The sequence below is a fragment of the Carlito syrichta genome, unplaced genomic scaffold, assembly GCF_000164805.1.
Source record: "Carlito syrichta isolate Samal-C Ts95f unplaced genomic scaffold, Tarsius_syrichta-2.0.1 Scaffold263506, whole genome shotgun sequence".
NCBI classification, from domain to species: Eukaryota; Metazoa; Chordata; class Mammalia; order Primates; family Tarsiidae; genus Carlito; species Carlito syrichta.
Genome location: NW_007207602.1, coordinates 604286 through 625980, shown reverse-complemented (window position 1 = coordinate 625980; position 21695 = coordinate 604286). Strand labels below are relative to the sequence as shown.

Genomic DNA, 21695 nt, shown 5'->3' with positions numbered 1-21695 from the left:
ATTTCCAGATTGTCTTTCTTGATGCTGTCTTGGTTACTGTAGCCTTGTAGTTAAGTTTAAGCTGGTGGCAAGTGTTATGCCACCAGCTTTGTTCCTTTTGCTGAGGATTGATTTAGCTTTTCGGCCTCCTTTTTGCTTCCATATGAATTTCTGCATTGTCTTTTATAGGTCTGTGAAAAATGATGCTGGCAGTTTGATAGGAATTGCATTGGATCTGTACATTGCCTTGAATAGAATGGATATCTTGGCGATATTGTTCTTTCCAGGTCATGAGCATGAGATGTTTTTCCATTTGTTTGTGTCATTCTTGATTTCTTTTAGCAGTGTTTTGCAGTTATCATTGTAAAGGTCTTTCACTTCCTTAGTTAGGTGGAATGCTGAGGTGTGTGTGTGTGTGTGTGTGTGTGTCTACTACGAATGGGATTGTGTTTTTTATTTGGACTGCAGTCTGTCTGCTGTTGTATAGGTTGTTTTTAATTTTTAAATTGTAAATATCCTTATTTAACTTTTCACTTGTCTCTTTTTATTGTAAGTCCCTTAAAATTCTCTCTCAAAATTGACAAGTGTAATGAATGAACAAATGAAATGACTAACCCCCTAAGAATATCCTGGATATCTACAACTATATTTAGCTTGCATTAGCATTACCATGTTTTCTCCATGGTGCTATTCTTCTGGAGATGAACGATTTTATTCTTTCTCTAGGTCTCAGTCAAAATGAGTGAAACCCCCTCTACTAGTTTTTCCATGATGCATCCTGCTTCTTCTGAAGGTCAAGCCCCCTGCCCTCGCCATTTGCGTGTCACTCATCCTGTCGTGGCCAAACGGATCAGCTTCTACAAGAGTGGGGACCCCCAATTTGGTGGAGTCAAAGTGGTGGTCAACCCTCGATCCTTTAAGTCCTTTGACGCTTTGCTGGATAACTTGTCCAGGAAGGTACCTTTACCTTTTGGAGTGAGGAACATCAGCACCCCTCGGGGAAGGCACAGCGTCACGACCCTGGAGGAGCTGGAAGATGGCGAGTCCTACCTGTGCTCCCATGGCAGGAAGGTGCAGCCGGTTGACCTGAACAAGGCCCGTCAGCGCCCGCGGCCCTGGCTCAGCAGCCGGGCCCTCAGTGTGCATGCGCCTCGCCACCCCAACACCGTTGTGGCCTCTGCTCCTGGCATGCCCCGTGCACTGCGGAGGCTCATGGTCTTCAGGAACGGAGACCCAAAGACTAGGTGCTCCGTCCTTCTGAGCAGAAGGGTCACCCAGAGCTTCGAGACCTTGCTGCAGCACCTGACGAAAACCATGCAGTGCCCTGTGGTCAAGCTGTACGCCACGGATGGAAGGAGGGTGAGGGTTCCGGGGGATTTTGATGCCTGAACTGTCTTTGGGCACCCTATGTGTTCATGTGGGAGGAAGTCCTCATTCGTGTGTGTGTGTGTGTGTGTGTGTGTGTGTGTGTGTGTGTGTATGTGTGTGTGTGTATGTTCTCTGAGCCCGTGATGATGTCTGTTTCTCCATGTTTTTCCCTCTTTCTGTTTGTGTGTTCATGTCCATGTGGGAGGAAGTCCTGTTCCATGCGGGAAACAGTCCTTGTTCCTATGCGTGTGTGTGTGTGTGTGTGTGTGTGTGTGTGTGTGTGTGTTCTGTGACCTGTGATGGTGTCTGTTCCTTTGTCAGAATCTGACAGGGGTCTCTTCTCCTACACTTCTTTTTTCTGTCTCCTGAGTACCAGATACATAATGTTTTGGCACAGAATCCAATCTTGACAATATTTTTTGTTGCATTTCCTTTCTTTCTTTCTCTCTTTCTTTTTCTTTCTTTTGTTTGGAGTTGGAGTCTCACTCTGTCACCCAGGCTGAAGTGCAGTGGCACACTCAGAGCCACCCCAATGTCAACCTGCTGGCCTATGCAATCCTTCCGCCTCAGCCTTCCAAGTGCCTGGAACTACAGGCATACACTACCATGCCCGGCTGATTTTTGATTTGTTGTAGAGACGAGGTCTCACCAAATTCCCCGGGCTGGTCTCAAACCCCCGCGGACTCAGGCAATCCTCTCGCCTTGGCCTCCCAAAGTGCTGGGATGATTGGGGGAGCCATTGAGCCTGGTCTGACAATATTTTTTGAAAAGTACAGGCCAAGGCTAGTATTTTCCTTATAGAGAAAGCATTTTCCTGGGATTCCTGCTGGGAGGTGTGTAGCTGATTCTATAACCCCCTGCTTTTGATATTTCCATTTATTTTGTTTACACCGCAGGTGCCCAAGAAAGAATTTGGTGATTATCTCCTTCAAACCTGGGAGGTTGTTGAGTTGATTAAAAGTTATAAAATTCGGTGGCTCAGCCTGTAATCCCACACCTTTGGGAGGCTGAGGTATTAAAAAAAAAAAAAAAAAAAAAGTTATAAAATTATCTTGTGGAAAGGGCAAAACTTGCTCACATGAATATCGTGACTCTTTGGTTTCTTTTAAGGTTCCCAGTCTCCAGGCAGTGATCCTGAGTTCTGGAGCTGTGGTGGCAGCAGGAAGAGAGCCATTTAAACCAGGAAATTATGACATCCAAAAGTACTTGCTTCCTACCAGATTACCAGGGATCTCTCAGCGTGTGCACCCCAAAGGAAAGGCGAGGTCAGAAAGCAGAAAAAGTAAGTCCCTTATGCTATATAGCCCATATTTTTTAGGCTTGAATTTTTTTTTTTTGCCTCGACAACAAAAATACATGCCTACATTATCAATTTCTTTCATCACATAAGAGAAAATACGAGAGGATTAAAAACATTCTAAACTGAAACTGGTTACATTTATATCAGAGTCATAGAGTTTTTTGTTAGGGTTTTCCAAATCAATCAATAATGTGACAGTTTGAATTGATGATATATGTTTTTTTTTTGCATAAAATACCTAGCTAAAAAATCAAAATGCCAGCATTTGTTGCTATAGAGTAGAGTTTGTGTAAGTGACATCTTTAGTAGTTGCAGAGTTTTCTCTAAATAGTACCATGCAGCATTCATCGCTGAGCTCAGCAGGTTAGCAGAATGACTGTATTTTTTTTTCTTTCAAATTTACACCATGTGCTCTATCTTCTAAAGTTATTCTTGTAAAAATCACAGATCCTTAGATCCACTTTTTAGCTATTAAAAAAGTTTATGCAGTCAATTCATGCTGCTTAACAATAATTTAGGTTGATAATTCCTTAGGATCTGCTGCGTGATGTGACTTTATGCAGGGGAAGAAGAGGACATCTGGAGGCCCAAGGGGTAGAATAGGCTGTGAATGCCCTATGCAAATATGGCTAATCTCATCATTCATTGTGCACATTTTGAAGGCAACTTTAGCTCTTTGCTAAAGTACTGATTACCTTTTATACTTCAATTTTAAATTTTGAAGTCTTTAGGCGGGGAAAATATATATTTTGAGTAGTATTTTTTAAAATGTAGAGAAGAGGTCTTGCTGTTTTACCCAGGCTGGTCTCAAACTCCTGGTCTTAAGCAGTCCTTCTGCCTCAGCCTCTCAAAGTGCGTGAGCCACTGTGCGCAGTCTAGGATTAACCCCTCTATTTATTGATAATGTGGGTGAAACTCATCTGTTGCTTACTGTTGCCACGTAAGTCTTTCCTGGTTATTTTCAATAGCTAACTAACATTCTTATTTTGTAGACATCAGGCCGCCACATATATGTTATAAATATGGTAATACTACTTTACCTTGGTCATTTTACTAAAATGATTTTACTACTTTATGTCTGTTACAGATTTCTGAGTACAATTTTTGATGACTTTAGGGAGTCTGAGGGCTTTTAGGCTTTACTTCAAAACATTAAGAGTGAGATATTTTTATTTACAATTTCAGTTAATGTATACCAAAAATAAGAAAAAAATATTTCTGGGTTTATACTCGGAAACATTAAAGATGTTTACCTGATGGCAAGCTTGTACAAATTTATACAGACTGCTAATAGGCATTTGATTAAATATAAGAAGCAGGAGTGCCAAGGTTAATGCCAAAGATGCACATTAAAAAGATAACTAACATCTAAACTTATGTCTAGCTCTGTTCTCTTTTGTGTCCTATATTAAATCAGTTGCAGTGATTACATAAAGTGAATGCTAAATTAATTATTATTTTACTAGTTCAGTCTTAAATAAATTCTAAAAATGGTTCTGCTTTCATAAAGCTCTAGATGTCTCTCTCTGATAAGCGCCGATAAGAAAATGGATACCATCATAAATCGTTACTTGACTTGTTTGAATAACTAAGCAGTATCTTGTTAGACTCCACTTTCATTATTGGCAAACAAAGTAACAAAACAAAACCCCACAAAACCCCTTTATTTTCAGTAAAATTCTTAACAATTTCTACTTTTATGCATTCTAAGTTAGAAGTACCTTATTAAACTTGTTAAAATAAAAATTCTGTGAATCTCCTCACTGAGATACAATTATAGGTCTCTTTTTAAGAATGATTTGAAGAAATGTACCAGTATCATAGTAAGTTTTCTCAGATAACCATTGAATACATAGAGCTCAGAAACACATCGTAGTAACATTTTACCATGAAATACCAGAAACTATCTTATTTTCATACTAACTGTTTTCTTTTTTCTCTTCTTTCTTTGCGGCCTCTTCCATTGGATGTTTCTGACTTTTCTGCCTTCCATATTGCATTTTGATGTGGGCATCTTTTAATCTTAAAGTCTTGAAAGTGAGCACACATAAGCCTTCAAGCCCAAAGTCCCAGATTTATTCTCTTTCTTCTGACAAAACACATGATAATGATTGCTACTTAGAGTATTCTTTTGCTCCTGAAAATTACTTGACCTTAGACAAAAATGATTCTCAGAACTTATCGATATATCCTTCTGAAGATGATATTGAGAAATCAGTTATTTTTAATCAAGATGGCACTATGACAGTTGAAATGAAGGTTCGATTCAAGATAAAAGAGGAGGAAACCATAAAATGGACAACTACTGTCAGTAAAGCTGGCCTTTCTAATAATAATGAAAACTGCGAGATAAGAAGTCTTCCAGGAAGAACAGACAATCCATCATCAGGCTTAAAACTTACTTCATGCGCATTGTCTGCAGATGTCTCCTCTCCGGAGAAAGGCTGTAATCAAGAGGGCGGTTTGGAAGAGGAGACTGACATTCGTACAGCACGTAAAGAGGCTGAAACTTGCAGCTCTGATAGTTGGGAGAATGCTGCTGTGGATACAGACATCATTCAGGCGAAGCATCATTTTTACAGGCCCCCTACGCCTGGACCAAGGAGAGTGAGGCAAAAGAAATCTGTGATAGGGAGTATGACTTTAGTATCTGAAACTGAAGTTCAAGAGAAAATGATTGGACAGTTTTCCTATAGCGAAGAAAGGGAAGGTGGGGAAAACAAATCTGAGTATCACATGTTCACACATTCTTGCAGCAAAATGTCATCAGTTTCTAATAAACCCATATTTGTTCAGATCAATAACAGTGAACAGATGGAGTCCTCTTTGGAAAGGAAAAAGGAAAGCAGATTGCTCAAGTCAAGTGCAATAAGTTCTGGTGTGATAGAAATTACAAGTCAGAAGATGTTAGGGATAGCCCGTAATAATGACTCGTCATCAACTATATCAGAGAACTCTATGATAGAGGAGGATGTTGTTGATAGCGTAATATCAAACAATAAAACTGATATCAAAGACTTCAGAACTTATGATCACTCCAACGACAGCTTCAGTCCTATTTCAGCAGATGCAACTCATTTTTTAAGTAACAACTCTGGAATTGGGACAAGTATTTCTGCGGCTCCAGCTTCCTCGACTGTCACAAGAATTGACACACTAATTAATGAATTTTCTCAGTGTGGTTTAACAAAACTTCCAAAAAATGGAAAGAAGGTTTTGTCATCTGCTGCCAGCAAAAAGAAGAAATCTCGACAGCAAGCGATGAATTCTCGGTATCAGAATGGGCGGATTGCTACAAAAAGAATTACCAGTAAGAGTGAGAGAATAAATAAAGGAGGTAGAATTGAAAAGAAAGTCCTATTGCAAGATTCACACAGTCCCCTTAAAGGAGGGATACTTTGTGAAGAAGGCGCCCAGGCAAGCAATATGGTAGTTGAATCCAGTAAGGTTTATTCTAAAAGTAATCGCAACCCCAGTATTTCCAAGAATTTACATAGGAATAAATTAAATACCACTCAAAATCCTAAGGCTCAAGGACTTTTAGCCCAAAGAAAATCGAGACCACTAAAGAAAGTAAGTCTGGGAGGACCTAAAAAAAAGGAAATTGGTCAAGGAGACAAAGTGTTTCCCCACAATGAGCCTAAATATCGCAAAAGTATTTTAGAAAACCAAAGTTTATTTCATGTGTTTAACCTCCTTGAGCAAAAACCGAAAGCTTTTTGTGGACCACAGTCTCAGGCAGAAATGACATCTGGGTATTTGAGAGGGATGGCAAAGAAGAGTTCAGTTTCAAAAGTTAGTGATTCACACATAACTTTAAAAAGCCAGAAAAAACAAAAAGGGGATAAGTTGAAATCAGGTGCTCTTGTAAATAAACAACATGCTACACGCAAGGCAAATACCTTAGCTCCTCTGAAAAAAGCTGGTCTTCCTGAGGATATTGCCCATCATTCAGTTCAAAATTATATACAGAGCTGGCTACAGAACATAAATCCATATCCAACGTTAAAGCCTATAAAATCAGCTCCAGTGAGCAAAAATGAAAGGAATGTGGTAACTTGTAACAGTCATGGTTTTCCAGGGAGTAATCCCCACACAAGTTCTGGTAAAAGAAATAATGTTGCTATGGAAAGTAATAAGCACATAATTGAAAATGCCAGGGTGACAGGAGATAACCTATGTAAAGAGGGAAGTAAATCTCCTATTGCCGAAGATAATGGTGAAGAGGATCTCTATGAGAGCCAGGCTGGATCTTTGAATGACGCTTACTTGGTTTCTCTGCACGAATGTTGTACTCTGTCGCAGTCAGCTCTTAATGATCCGAATACTAAAAGTCACGTATCTGCTGAAAAATCGGGACCAGAGATAAACCACGTTGGTCAAGAATTAAACCTACCTAGAAAACAGCAAAGTGTAGAGGCTGCCATTCAAGTAGATCCTATGGAAGAGGACACTCCAAAAGATGCCTTACCAGTCCTGTTGCTTCGCCAACTGCAAGCTTCAGTTCCTAGTACTCACAAGACTCAGAATGGAGTTGTCCAAGTGCCTGGTTCTCTTACAGATGTTCCCTTTCCTTCTTCAATATGCAATTCTTCCACTAATCTCCTTCTGGCTTGGCTCTTGGTGCTAAATCTAAAGGGAAGTATGGATAGCTTCTGTCAAGGTGATGCCCACACGTCTACCAACAGATCTTCAGAAAGGCTTGCATTGTTGGAGGTCTTACAGCAGGTCGCCATCACAGAGAGAGCTGATGACTTGAAGGCTGCCATTGTCAGTTTAGTAGAGTCAACCACAAGTCACCCTGGAGTTAGTGAGAAAGAACAAGGTATGACTCCAATAGGTCTTTCTGCAAGTTGTCCCACAGCCAACATTCAGAGACTTCCTAAGTACAGTGAAAATGAAAGAACACAGACTATCTCTTCTTTGGATGGAGACTACCCTGCTTGTGAGGTATGTGCCCCTGAAGTCTGTTTTTCGGAGATGACTTGCTCTTCATATGAGATGTGCACCCTAAATAAGACTTATCCTCCCAAAGAGAATTTTAACCCTGGTGGCACTGCTTTTCCTAGTGATGGTTATACCATGAATCAAACCTCCATGAATAAGAGCTGTTTCCTAGACGAGATCTGTTCACATACTGATGCTGTGTCTTCCCATAAGGCTTGTGCTCAAAAGGAGAACCATATCTATGAGGCAGCTTGTTCAATCGATGAAGCCTACATTCCTGCCCAAGTCTGCAATACCACTGATGTTTTGAACTTGAAAGAAAACACATATAACTTGGGATTAACTGAAGAGTTAGAAAGAAATGATGAAGTTCAGAAAGAACTAAATATTTTGGCAGACCTTGGGTGTAAAAATGGTGTTACTACATTGGTATCACATCAAAATGTCAGTAATTTAAGCCCCTGTGGTCTTTTCCTAAATGAAACTGAGTCAGAATTTGGTAAGAAACAAAGTTCTCTAGATGAACTTAACAATTGTTCACTAAAGAACTTTCAGGATAAAAATGCATATACATCCTTTGATAAGGATGAGTCAAGGACTTCTGAAGAACCAGAATCAATAACCAATAGCATCACATCAAGTGAAAGAAACAACTTTTCAGAATTGGAATCTTTTGAAGAATTAGAAAACCAAGACACTGATATCTTTAATACAAAGGTAAATGTAGGGGAGCAAGCCACTGAAGAGTTAATTCAAAAAGAGTTAGAAGCCAGTAAAAATTTGGAACTGATAGATGACTCTGGTAGGAACAGTATAGAAGAAGAAAGAAGGAATGGTGTAATTTGCAAGACAAATAGTAAGAGGCTAGCAACGCCACCATCTTTAATTTTTTGCTACGATTCTAAGCAAAACGGTGAAAAGATCAATGAAGGAGAAACTGAGATGAGGGTAAAAATGATGGTGAAAAGCATGGAAACTGGAAGTTACTCAGAGTCTCCTCTTGATTTAAAGAAAAGCTTAAAAAGCCCAGGGACTTCTGATTGGTCAGATTATAAACCAGACAGTGACAATGAGCAGCCGTATAAAACATCCAGTGATGACCCCAATGACAGTGGTGAGCTTGCCCAAGGGAAAGAATACAATATAGGTTTTGTTAAAAGGGCAATAGAAAAACTTTATGGCAAAGCAGAGATTATGAAACCATCCTTTTTTCCAGGATCTACACATAAATCTCAGGTTTATCCTTGTAACTCCATAGAATTTCAGTATGCTAGGAAAGCAGGTCTTTATGATTCTGAAGGTCAGTTATTTGGCTCTTCTGAACAGGTATCTGGCGGTTCACCGATGTTGCAGGAATTCCAGGAGGAAAAACACGAGAAATGTGATGTTAATGGTGTGAGGGACAATTATTACGTGGATGACATTATGGAATCTGGCACCAAACAAAATAATCATAACAGAATCCCCAGAGACATAGAGGAAGGGGTACTGATTGACAAAGGCAAATGGCTCCTGAAAGAAAATCATTTGCTAAGGATGTCATCTGAAAATCCTGGCATGTGTGGCAATGTAGACACCACGTCGGTGGATACACTGCTTGACAATAACAGCAATGAGGTACCATATTCACATTTTGGGAATCTGGCCACAGGCCCAACCATGGCTGAACTGTCCTCTTCAGAACTGGAGGAATTGACTCAACCCCTTGAATTCAAATGTAGTTACTTTAACATGCCTCATGGTAGTGACTCCGAGCCTTTTCGTGAGGATTTGACAGATGCTTATGATAAAACCTCTGCCAAGGAGAGAATACCAAATCACAATACAGAGGAGAAGGGAAGTCATCGGTCAGAAAGAGTATGCACATCAGTCACTCATGCTTTTACACCTCCTGGTAACAAGATTCACCCTGTCTCTGATGTTGCTATCAAAAACCAACCATTGCCTGGCAATAATATGTTTCATGGTGCACTCCAGGAAGGTGATTCTTTGGATAAACTCTATGCTCTTTGTGGTCAACACTGCCCAATACTAACTGTTATTATTCAACCCGTAGATGTGGAAAACCGAGGTTTTGTCTACCGCAAAGACTCGGATATTGAAAATTGCTTGGGCCTTAGTTTGTGGATGAAAATATACCCATATTTACTTCAGTCAAACAAAAGCGTGTTCAGCGATACGAACAATAAAGTCAGTATGGAAAAAAAATTCATCGATAATGCCATTGGCGATATATTTGATCAGCTTTATTTAAATAACACGTATGACTTGGGTAAAAGGAGAAAACCAAAAAGACTTAACTTCTTGAAGTCAGAGAAGGAAGGCAATGTAAATAAATTTCCATCAAATTTAAAGAAAACGTTCTGTACGAACTTCTTACACACATCATTATTAGTTTTGGGTGATGTGAATTCAAATACACAAGACCCCAGCAGTTGGACAAACGAAATCTTTAAGATAGTTGATGAGAATAACAACTTATTAAATGCCAGATTCCAGAGCCCAAGACAAAATCTCAACCAAATAGTAAGAGAAAATATTGACTGTCATTACTCTTTTGAAATGCTTAGTCAAGTCTTCCTGTTAGATATTTGCCAAGTTGAGACATCCTTAAATATTAGCAACAGAAATATATTAGAAGTACTTTATATTTTTGAGGGTGAAAACCTATTTATTTGGGAAGTGAAAAACGAGTTAAATTTACCTGATTTTGAAAGCAGTAATGAAGAAAATTTCAAATTTCAATAGCAGCACCACTTTTCTGTCAACACATTTTTTTCTACATAATAAAATAAAGCACATGGGGTGGATATGGACTAGATAACCTCAAGGATTTCTCACTTCTTTAAAATGAGCTTGCCTTAGTAAGCTTACTCTTGGATAACCAATTTGACTTTCATAATTTCTCTGTTCTTCATTTTTCCAAAAATTACAGACTCAGTTTCTATTCTTTTTGTTTTTTTGAAATTTTTATGTGAGTTTTGTTCAGAACCTATATGATTTTTTTTTGTATCTATGATTTTTTTGCCTGGGGCATCAAAATGTGCTAAGGACAAGAATAATATCTTTCTTTTGTTATGTTGCTGTTTTGGTGTAAAATGTACATTGAATGTATTGGTGAATAAATGGAATAGACCTAACCTCAAAGTACTTCATTTATTCATTTTAGCTACTGATTTGATAGAAGGTGTGGTTGTAAGATATCTACAATAATCTCATAGTTTCTTATGCCAAATGTGTTGAGTCCAGTTACTTCAGAACATCTATCAAATGAAGTTGCAAGCATTTCCAGGAGACATGACATATCATTTTTCACTTATTAGAAAAACGTGCTCCACTTCTGAGCTGCCTCTTCAGCACTTTTCCTAGAAATTATGATCTTTTAAACATTAGTAAAATGTCAAGTAATCCAAAGAGGTCAGGAAAAAATAGGGATACAATTTAAGGTGTGCTCTGTGAAGGAACATTAAAGGAGCTGGAAGAGAAAAAGAGATGGTAAGTTTAAAGTTCTTTTCAAGTTGAAAAATAATTGTGAAGAGCTAGACAGATTTCTTAATATGTTTACCTGCATTAATAAACCATTTACTTATATATAAATAAAAACATATGGTTGCCCAGCAGTATAAATTCATTTGACTAGACTATCAACCATAAATTGTTTAGAATAATTGTGGTATATTGCCCAGGAGTTAACCAGAAAACCTAAGATTCCTTCCACTCCACGACTTTATTATGGTATAGAAGCAAGTCTTATAAAACTTGGAAATCTCTGTCTTTTGCCTACAAAGAAGAATGATTAACATTCTTGGGGCCACACGTAGAGGTGCTGAAATAATACAAATTTGACATAGAGGAACAAAAGGTAGTTAATTACACAATAATGTTGGTTTCAGTTCAGTATGCGTTATAAATGCATAAAAATTATGAATTGCTTCTTCTTCAGCTGAAGATTAACTCTACATAGAGTATACTTCTTTTTTACATTAAGTGATACTGTCTTTCAATGGGAATATGGAAGTTGGAATGCTATGTAAGTTTCTGTTGTGTGCAATGAGAAACTGTAGTGAAATAAAAGGGCATGAAATTTTGGATAAATGATAGAAAGAGGAAACAGATTTACATTAATTTTGTGCCTGTTGTATACTAGGGACAATGGCTGACTTACAGGTTAATTATATATAATTCTTCATAAAGGCACTGTGAGTTTGAATTTATTAATACACTCATTCTCTCTCCCTTCTTTTTATATAGATAAAAGAACGTAGGAGCAAGAGATAAAGGATTTTCACCACGGGTATATAGTCAGTATGTGTCAGGATTTGAACCAGTCCTTTGTGCTTGAAAGTCAATGCTATTTTTACTACATGACCCTTCCATTTTTTTTTTTGACACAGTCTCACTGTGCTGCCAGACCAGTTGTGAACTCCTGGGACTAAAGGTATGCACCACCACTCTGGACATCATTATTATTTTCATATAAGGAAGAGGGAACAGGTTTTTTTTTTTTTTTTGAAAAAAAAAAAAATAGTGCTCATTCCTTAGTACAGAGAGACAAGGATGTTATTTTTTTTTTTAATTTGGAAAGTGTGATATTTAGATATACCAAGAAGACTGAGGAAATAACTCATAAAAACCAGGAGGTTTAGAAAAGTACGACATGCAGCATATAGTTTTTGGCAATAATACTACATCAAACAATGTCTTTGGTGACCCAGATAATAATTAAGAGAAAGAAGCTAGAATGACAGGTATGAATTAGTAATGCAGGACTGTGCAATGTATATCCTATTTAAAATGAACATGTTCAGAGAGGCAAGGTGGTGATGGAAGCATGGTGGTGGGAGCATGGAAGTCTCTGTGAGGGTGTGTCCATAAAGACAGTCTACATGAGTGGGTGAGTGCAGCTGAGTGAATGAAAGTCTGTCTGAGGGGGGAGACTTGGGATCAAACCCCCAGGGCTCCTCTCTGAAGGTGACTGCAACCCACCACTGCCCTGAGATCAGAGCCCCTGGCATACAGGATCATCAATCATTCTCAGGGATCTCTTGGGAGGAGGCAGTGGAGGTCAGCTGATCCTCAGTGCCTGACACCCGGCCCATGTCACCACCCATGGCGTCAGGCTGGGTGTTGGCAGAGGAAACCATGGAGAGGCCACAGCAAGGAAATCTGGAACTGAGACCCACCAGCCAGCAAGGAAACACCGACTGTCACCATTTTCTGTCCTGGGACTGGGCAGAGACCTGTATTGGCCTACCCAGCTCTGTTCACCCTCCAACTTGGGATCCAAAGGTGATTTCCCCATCCCCCTGGGATCAATCTTCACTGATTCAGAGGGGAAATTTCAGGAGGGACGCAGAGACAGAAGACCTACCCCCATGCTGGGCCAGGCACATGGTCTGAGTGGGGGTATTGGCAGCAGCAGCAGCAGCAGTGCATGAGTTTGGGGGTGTTCATACACCCCCATGGCATGGACAGGTTGTAAGGTGGTGGGAAGTGGGTTCCAGGGGACCCACACACCTGTCAGTGGATACTGTGACATGCAGATCACTTCTGAAACACAACTCCCCCTTCACATCTTTTATTTTTTTTTTGAATTGGAATCTCACTCTGTCGCCCAGACTGGAGTGCAGTGGTTGCTCCTGGCCACCGTAGCCTCGACCTGCTGGGCTCTGGCGATCCTTTCACCTCAGCCTTCCAAGTAGCCAGAACTACAGGCACGCACTACCACACCTGGCTGATTTTTTGATTTATTGTAGAGATGAAGTCTCGCTGCCCAGGTGGGTCTTGAACCCGCGGGCTCAGGCAATCCACTCACCTCAGCCTCCCACAGCGCTGGGATTACAGGATGAGCCACCGAGCCCCACCCCCCTTCACACCTTAATCAAATCTCAAAACTGCAAAAAGCATAGGCACCCCCCCCCCAGTCTGGCTTCAAAATTGAACAAATCTAAAGGATCTACATAAGGAAGAATGGGATATTAAGCAAACAGAAGTGAAAACTATCCCCTCCTCACAGAGCAACAGAATTGAAGAAGGGGGGAGGGGGAGAAAGATGGAGGAAAATCAACTCAAATGAAGATGAATCAAAGGAAGAACACAGGTCCCATGCAGATCCCTGGGAAGATAGCACCTGGGAATATAGACTTTGGAACTCAAACAATGAAGAGTCTCCAGAATGGCCCTGAACCACAAACCCAGAGATCAAGATATTAATAGATAGAATGACTAGAAATGAGGAGAGAAAATAGGAAAGAATGAGGAGTTGATAACTGAGATGATGGCAATAAAGAATACAGTAAATGAAATAAATAACAAACTGACACGTATGGAAAGCAGAATTAACCAAGCAGAAGAAAGAATATCAGAGCTTGAGGACCAAAATATGGAACTAACACAAACTTTTGAAAACATATAAAAGATGCTTACAAAGACAGAAGAAAGCCTCCAAGAGATGTGCAATTATATCCAGAAGCCAAACCCATGGTTAATTGGCATTTCCAAGACAGATAGATAAACAGAGACTGCCCTGGAACAAACATTCCATCAAGTTATCCAAAAAAAACTTCCCTTATTTCATTAGAGATGTGACCACAAGACATTTAGGGAACCCCTGTAAGACATCAGATGAGAATACCAACTCCTAGACACAGTAATTCACTTACATGGAGTAGATATAAAAGAAAAAAAGTCCTAAGGGCAGCAAGACAGAAAGGTCAAACTACTTACTAGAGAAGACCAATTAGTATAGAAGCAGACTTATCTACAGAAACACTACAGGCTAGAAGAGACTGGAGACCAATATTCAAAGTTTTCAAAGATAAATAATTCCAACCAAGAATTTCCTAACCAGCTAAGCTAAACTTCATCAATGATGAAGAATTCAAATCCTTCTCAGACTTTTAATCTAAGAGTTTACGCTGCCTCCAGACAAGAAATGCATAAGAAATGCCTCTACAAGAAATGCATAGGAAAGTATTAAATATAGAAGAAAGAGAAAAAAAGAATGACCATGCTCTTCCCAAGATGCAGGAAAAAGATTAAATACACACACATATATCACCCCCAAATCAAAAGAAAACCAACCAACCAACAAAAAAACAATCAATAACAACAAGAACCTCATGAAAGGAATAAACTCTCACATTTCAGTAATTAGCCTGAACATTGGATGGACTAAATGATTCACTGAAAAGACATGGAATGACAAGCTGGATAAAAAAACATGACTTAACAATATGCTGTCTCCAGGAGATTCATCTCGCTAAAATGGGCACTCACAGACTCAAAGTAAGAGGATGGAAAACAAATTTTCAGGCGAACGGAACACAAAAGAAAGCAGGAGTTGTAATCTTAGTATCAGACAAAAATATCCTTTAAGTTATCAAAAACTTAAAAAGATATGGAAGATTACTACATAATGATAAAAGGTTCAGTCCATCAACAATAAATAGCTATTTTAAAATATATGCACCCAACATAGGAGCACACACCTTTATAAAGGAGCTTCTAGGTAAATTAAAAAAGATATTGACTCTAACACTATCATACCTGGAGACTGAAATACCCCACTAACAACCCTAGATAGATCATTGAGGCAAAAATCAACTAGGAGATTTAGAACTTCAACTTGACTTTTGACCAAATGGACTTAATAGATAGCTACAGAACACTCCACCCAACAACCATGGAGTATATGTTCTACTCATCATCACATGGAATGGACTCCAGGATTGACCACATCCTTGGCCATGGATCAATCAAGCATAAACAAATTTCATAAGATTGAAATACTGCCATGTACCTTTTTAGACCAAGTAGAATAAAAATAAATATCAACACCAACAAAGCTACCCCCAAACCCACAAAGACATGGACACTAAACAGCATGATGCTGAACTACTACACAGAAATCAAAGCAGAAATTAAAAGATTTCTGGAAAGAAGTGAAAATAAAGACACATCTTACCAAAACCTCTGGGATGCCATGAATGTAGTACTGAGAGAGGAATTCATTTCTTTACAAACACACATCAAGAAAATTGAAAGATCAAAAGCTAACAGCCTAACAAATTACCTAAGGGAGCTGGAAAGATAAGACCACCAAAACCCTAACTTCAGCAGAAGAATAGAGAAAACCAAAGTAAAAGCCCAAATACAGGACATAGAAGACAAAAATATCACAGAAAAAAATTAACAAAACAAAAGGCAGGTTCTTTGAAATGATAAACAAGAATAATGGACCCCTAAACAGATTGACCAAGAAAAAGAGAGAAAAAGCCCAAATAAACACAACCAGTAATGCAAAAGATCAAATCACAATGCACTCTGAAGAAAAAATAAAATAAAAAAATATATGCATGCCTATATTGAAACAGACTCGAAAACCATAATGAAATGGAGGACTTTCTGACACCACACAACCTCCCAAGGTTGAAACAGCAAAAAATTGAGGCATTAAATAGACCAAAAATAACCTAAGAAATCGAATCTATCATATGAAAACTACCCACCAAAAAAAGTCCGGGACAGCTGATACCAATTCTACTGAAAGTATTCTAGGCAAATGAGAAAAATGGGACTCTCCTCAAATCATTTTATGAAGCTAATACCACACTAATATCCAAACTGGGTAAAGATCCAGCAAGATAGAGAGCTATAGGCCAATATCCCTGATGAACATAGATGCAAAAATACTCAACAAGATTCTAGCAAATTGGATTCAACAATACATCTCAAAAATCATCCACCATGACCAAGTAGGTTTCATCCGCAGGATGCAGTGCTGGTTCAACATCTGCAAGACCATAAATGTAATTAAAAAATCAGCCAATGTAAAAATAGGAATCACAGGATTATATCATTAGATGCTGAAAAAGCTTTCAATAAAATCCAGTATTCTTTCTTGATAAAAATCCTTGAACACCTCTAGGCATAGAGGGAACATACCACAAAATAGTAAGCGCTATCTACAATAAACCCACAGCCAACATATTACTAAATGGACAAAAATTGGAAGCATTTCCCCTGAAAACCAGAACAAGACAAGGCTGCTCACTTTCAACCCTCCTGTTCACCACAGTGTTGGAAGTTCTAGCTAGAGCAATCAGACAAGAGATGGAAATCAGGGGCATCCAAATAGGAAATGGGGAAGTCAAGTGATCCCTCTTTGCTCACAATATGATTCTATACCTCAGAGATCCACGAGAATCTGTCAAAAATCTTCTTGCACTGATAAAGAACTTTGGCAAAGTCTCAGGGTACAAAATCAACGTACAAAAGACAGTTGCATCGTTATACACCAACAACAAACAGGCAGAGAAACAAATACAAAGCACAATTCCATTCACAATAGCAACAACAACAACAAAAAAGAAATACCTCAGCATTTTCCTAAGCAGAGAAGTGAAAAACTTTTACATCAAAAACTATAAAACACTGCTCACAGAAATCAAAGATGACACAAACAAAAGGAAAAGTAGTCTATGCTCATTAATTAGAAGAATCAACATTGTTAAGATGTCCGTCCTACCCAAAGGCAATCTACAGATTTAACACAATATCCATTGAATTACCAGCATCGTTCTTCTCAAGACCTGGAAATGAAAATACAGAAATTTTTATGAAAACATAAATGACCATGAAGAGCCAAAACAATTCTTAGCAAAAGAAATAAAGCAGGAGGTCTCACACGTTCACACTTTAAACCTTATTATAAGGCTACAATAATCAAAACAATCTGTTGTTGGTACAATAGGCATATAGACCAATAGAATAGGATAAAAATACAGGAAGCAAACCTCAATTTCTCTGCCAAATCATTTTTTACAGAGCCTCCACTAACAACTACTGGGGAGAAGAGAACTTATTCAGTAAATGATGCAGGGAAAACTGACAGACCACATGCAGATGATTAAAACAAGACCCTACCTATCACCATACACAAAAAAACTCTAAACGGATCAAAAACTTAAACGTAAAACCACAAACTATAAGAACCTTAGAGAATGCAGGAGATACCTGATGGAAATTGGAACTGGCAACTAATTCCTGATTAAACCCCAAAAGCCCATGGCATAAGAGATCGAGATAGGCAAGTGGGACCTCATCAAATTGACAAGCTTCTGCAAAGCCAAAAAAAAAAAAAAAAAATCAAAGAGAGTGGAGAGGCAGCCCACAGAACAGGAAAAAATACTTGCCAACTGTATATCTGACAAAGGCCTAACATACAGAATCTACAAGGAACTCAAACATGCCGAAAATAAATTAAAAAAAAGTCCTATTAAAAAGTGGGCAAAAGATATGAATAGGCAAAAGAAGACATACGAGCAGCCAGCAGATACATTAAAAAATGCTCAGTCTCATCAAAGAAACGCAAATTAAAACCACACTGAGATATCACCTAACTCCAGTCAGGATGGCCATCATTAATAACTCAAAAAAACACCTACTGGAGAGGATGTAGAGAAAAGGGAACACTTCTATACTGTTGGTGGGAGTGTAAACTAGTACAACCTCTATGGAATCAGTGTGGCAATTCTTAAAAGATCTAAAAATCGACCTTTCATACGACTCAGCAACCCCCATTCTGGGAATATACCCAGAGGAACTCAAAACCCTCTAAGAAAAAGATACCTGTAAGCATATTTATTACAGGATTATTCACAATAGCAAAAACATGGAATCAACTGTGGATTGGATAAAAAAATGTGGCACGTATACATGATGGAATATGACACAGCCATAAAGAAGGACAAAATTATGAACTTTGCAGCAACTTGGAAGGTCTTAGAATCGTTAATACTCAGTAATTCTTCAGAGAAACAAAGGACTGAGTACCACATGTTCTCACTCATAAGTAGACCCCGAACAATTATTATAATACTATAAAAAAGGGATTGGCAGCAGTGGGAAACTGGCAGGGTGAGGGGAACTCTTCATCAATAAGGGTACCTGGTCTCAAACCAGGTGAAATGGGGACCAAAGTGAGCCCGAAACTTTACAGGCAATTTGACCATTTGTATACCTAACCCTGAATTGTACCCTGCATCTTTAAAATTAAAATAAAAAAAAAAAGAACACGTTCATATGCTTTGAATTCCAAGATCTGGGGCCACATCTTATTTCTGTTTATATTCCAGAAATAGCATATTTCTTGGGACATGCTGAATACCTAGTAAGTGTGCGCTGGATGCATAAGAAGTACTTGAAGACATTTATTCTTCCTTTACCTCTTATTGATTTCAGATCCACACACGTGGAAGGATATTTAAATATACTGAGAGATAGAACTAAGTTTTTTGTATTTTACATAAGCAGCATTTCACTCATCTTCAAGATGCTGTTTTTATTTTCACAAGACTTGCATTTATTTATTTTATTTTTGATTATAAGGATGTGGGGTACAATTCAGGGTTAGAGATGCAAACATTGATTATGCAGCTACCCTTGTTGATGAGGTGTGCCCCTAGACTTGTATTTAAAAACTCTTGCAACACTATGCAATTTAGAAGAGTAAATTACACTTTAGAGGACACGTAAGAATGTCACACAGACCTAGCTTTTGCTGTAGAGACAGGTCCCTGATGGGGCCCAGGGGAATACCTCCTCGAATTCAGGGGCTCCAGTCTCCAGGCGGAGCGGCGACGTTATTGTTGATGCCCACCAGATGGCAGCTACGCTCCGTGCTGCCAGAAGTTCAGGTCCACTCAGAGGTTTGCAAGGATCGAGGGAGTGCCCTGGGCCAGTCTCTGGGCTGCCTGCCTCTGCTTGGGACGAAGCTGGAGGTGTCCACCCCGAAGGTGAAGCAAGCCTTCAGAATGAAAAGGGATGCACTCTTAGGCGCAAGGGCCCGAGGTTCAAAAACAGAAGGACACAAGGGAGAATGTCAACTACCAAGAATCATCAGAGTTCCAAGGAAAGTGCCACTTGGGGAGAGGATGGGAGCCATCGACATTCCTAACTCAAGCGGAAGCTAGGTTTATGAGTCATGGGCTTGGTGGGTAGGGACAATTTGTGCAGGACACTTTTAGATGTCTTCCCTCTTAACCTTTCGGGGACACCAAACATGTGCCCCATTTTCTTTCCTCTCTCTCTCTCTCTTTTTTTAGTGAGAAAGCAGGATTTATTGAGAGGACAGAAAAGCTCCCACACTGGGAGGGCTCCCGAAGGGGTTGCCCCACGTGCCCCATTTTCAAGGTTTAAACTGAAGTATTGAAGCCACATTCCAGGAGTGTGGCACTCATGGTGTGAGTTTTCTCACCTGTGAAATGGGGCCTCCAATTTAAGGTCTTTAACGAGGAGCTACCTTATAAGGATGAGGTGAGAGGATCGCTAGAGAGAATATGCGTGAAGATCTTAGCTCAGACCTTGACACACAGTGCTGGACACGTTTTAGCTATTTTTCTTCAAAATGCCATTAAAGGGCCAGGCACGGTGGCTCAGCCTTTCATCCCAGCACTTTGGGAGGCCGAGGAGAGTGGATTGCCTGAGCCCGGAGGTTCGAGACCAACCTGGGCAACTCGGGGAGACCTGGTCTCTACAATAAACCACAAAAACCAGCTGGGTGTGGTGGCGCGTGTCTGTAGCTCCAGCTGCTTGAAAGGCGGAGGCAGAAGGATCGCCTGAGCCCAGCAGGTCGAGGCTGTGGTGGCCTTGAGTGTGTCACTGCACTCCAGCCTGGGCAACAAGAATGAGACTCCAATGCAAGTTAAATAAATAAATAAGTAATAAATAAAATGCCATTAAGGTTAATGCCTTTGATATGCTTTTCTTTCCTTTTTTTTGATTTGGAGTCTCACTCTGTCCCCCAGGCTGGAGTGCAGTGGCACACTCAGTCACGACCACCCCAGCATCAACCTGCTGGACTCTGGTGAACCTTCCGCCTCAGCCTTCCAAATAACCGGAATTACAGGCGCGTACCACTACGCCCGGCTAATTTTTGATTTATTGTAGAGACGTGGTCTCACCAAATTGCCCAGGTGGGTCTCGAACCTGCGGGTTCAGGCAATCCACACGGCTCGGCCTCCCAAAGTGCTGGGATGACAGGCTGAGCCACCGAGCCTGGCCTGATATGCTTTTCAAAAGCTGGTGTTCTTCTAGCCAAGAAGTATTTAGTGCTGTTGCTTGTTAAGTACATACATACCCATATAAACCACCATATGTATGTGTGTGTATGTATATATTTATATATATTCATATATATATGAAGTGTATTCTTTTCAACATTTAACCATGTGACCCTTTACAGGGGTAAAGGTGACCAACAGTTTGAGCCCTGTTTGGTGCCAAGTATGGTACTAGGTTCTTTATACACATTGTTCTGTCTCTCCTCACAATAACCCCTTCATACTGGTAATAGTGTCTTAAGTGTAGCAGGAAAGGAATTAATGCTCACAGAGGCCAGTAAAGAAGTACTTTTACGTTCATGTCTGCATTTGATCTTCATAAATGGTCCTGGATTCTGTGGCTTGATACTCTCTATAGATCTACCTGGAAAACAAACTGATTCTTTTTTCCCTCCTTTAACCCACAAGAGGGATTCCGTAACTGCTCAGTGTAGCATAGGAAGTCAATGTTATGTTAACCCAAAGTGCTTAATACTTCCCCCGTTATTTTACTCATTTGTCCACGAAGATATTAAAGGATATTTTTAAAAAGAAAGCAAAATCACAAATTTTATATGAATGTAACGTGCACATGTGTCATAGATTTTATTTAACTTATGAATTAACCAGGAAATAAAGAACATAGTGGGTTCAAAAGAGAATTTTTAAAATTTTAATGTTAAAGAAGTGAGGTAAAATTCAGGGTTAGGTATACAAACATTGATTATGCAGGGACCTTTGTTGATGAGGTATGCCCCTCCCTCCCCTAGCAGTTTCCCTCAACTGCCAATTCCTTTTTTATGGTATTATGATCATTGTTCAAGGCCCACTTACAAGTAAGAACATATGATACTTTGTTCTTTGTTTCTGTGATAGATCACTGAGTATGATTGCCTCTAAATCCATTCAAGTTGCTGCAAAGTTCACATGCTTGTCCTTTTTAATGGCTGCGTAATATTCCATTGTGTCTATGTACCACATTTTTTTAATCCAGTCCA

The 21695-nt window shown here is 39.4% G+C and overlaps 1 protein-coding gene across 1 annotated transcript in view; it reads left to right on the top strand.

Annotated features, from left to right (window-relative positions):
• Nucleotides 1-1173: 1173 nt before the first annotated feature.
• The window catches only part of LOC103254031 (lipoxygenase homology domain-containing protein 1-like), a 241470-nt gene continuing 220948 nt past the window's right edge, over nt 1174-21695 (top strand). The window contains exons 1-2 of the mRNA XM_021709625.1: nt 1174-1338; nt 2458-2629. Coding sequence (XP_021565300.1) covers nt 1192-1338; nt 2458-2629 — 319 coding nt within the window. The 5' untranslated portion in view covers nt 1174-1191. The remainder of the gene's footprint in view (nt 1339-2457; nt 2630-21695) is intronic.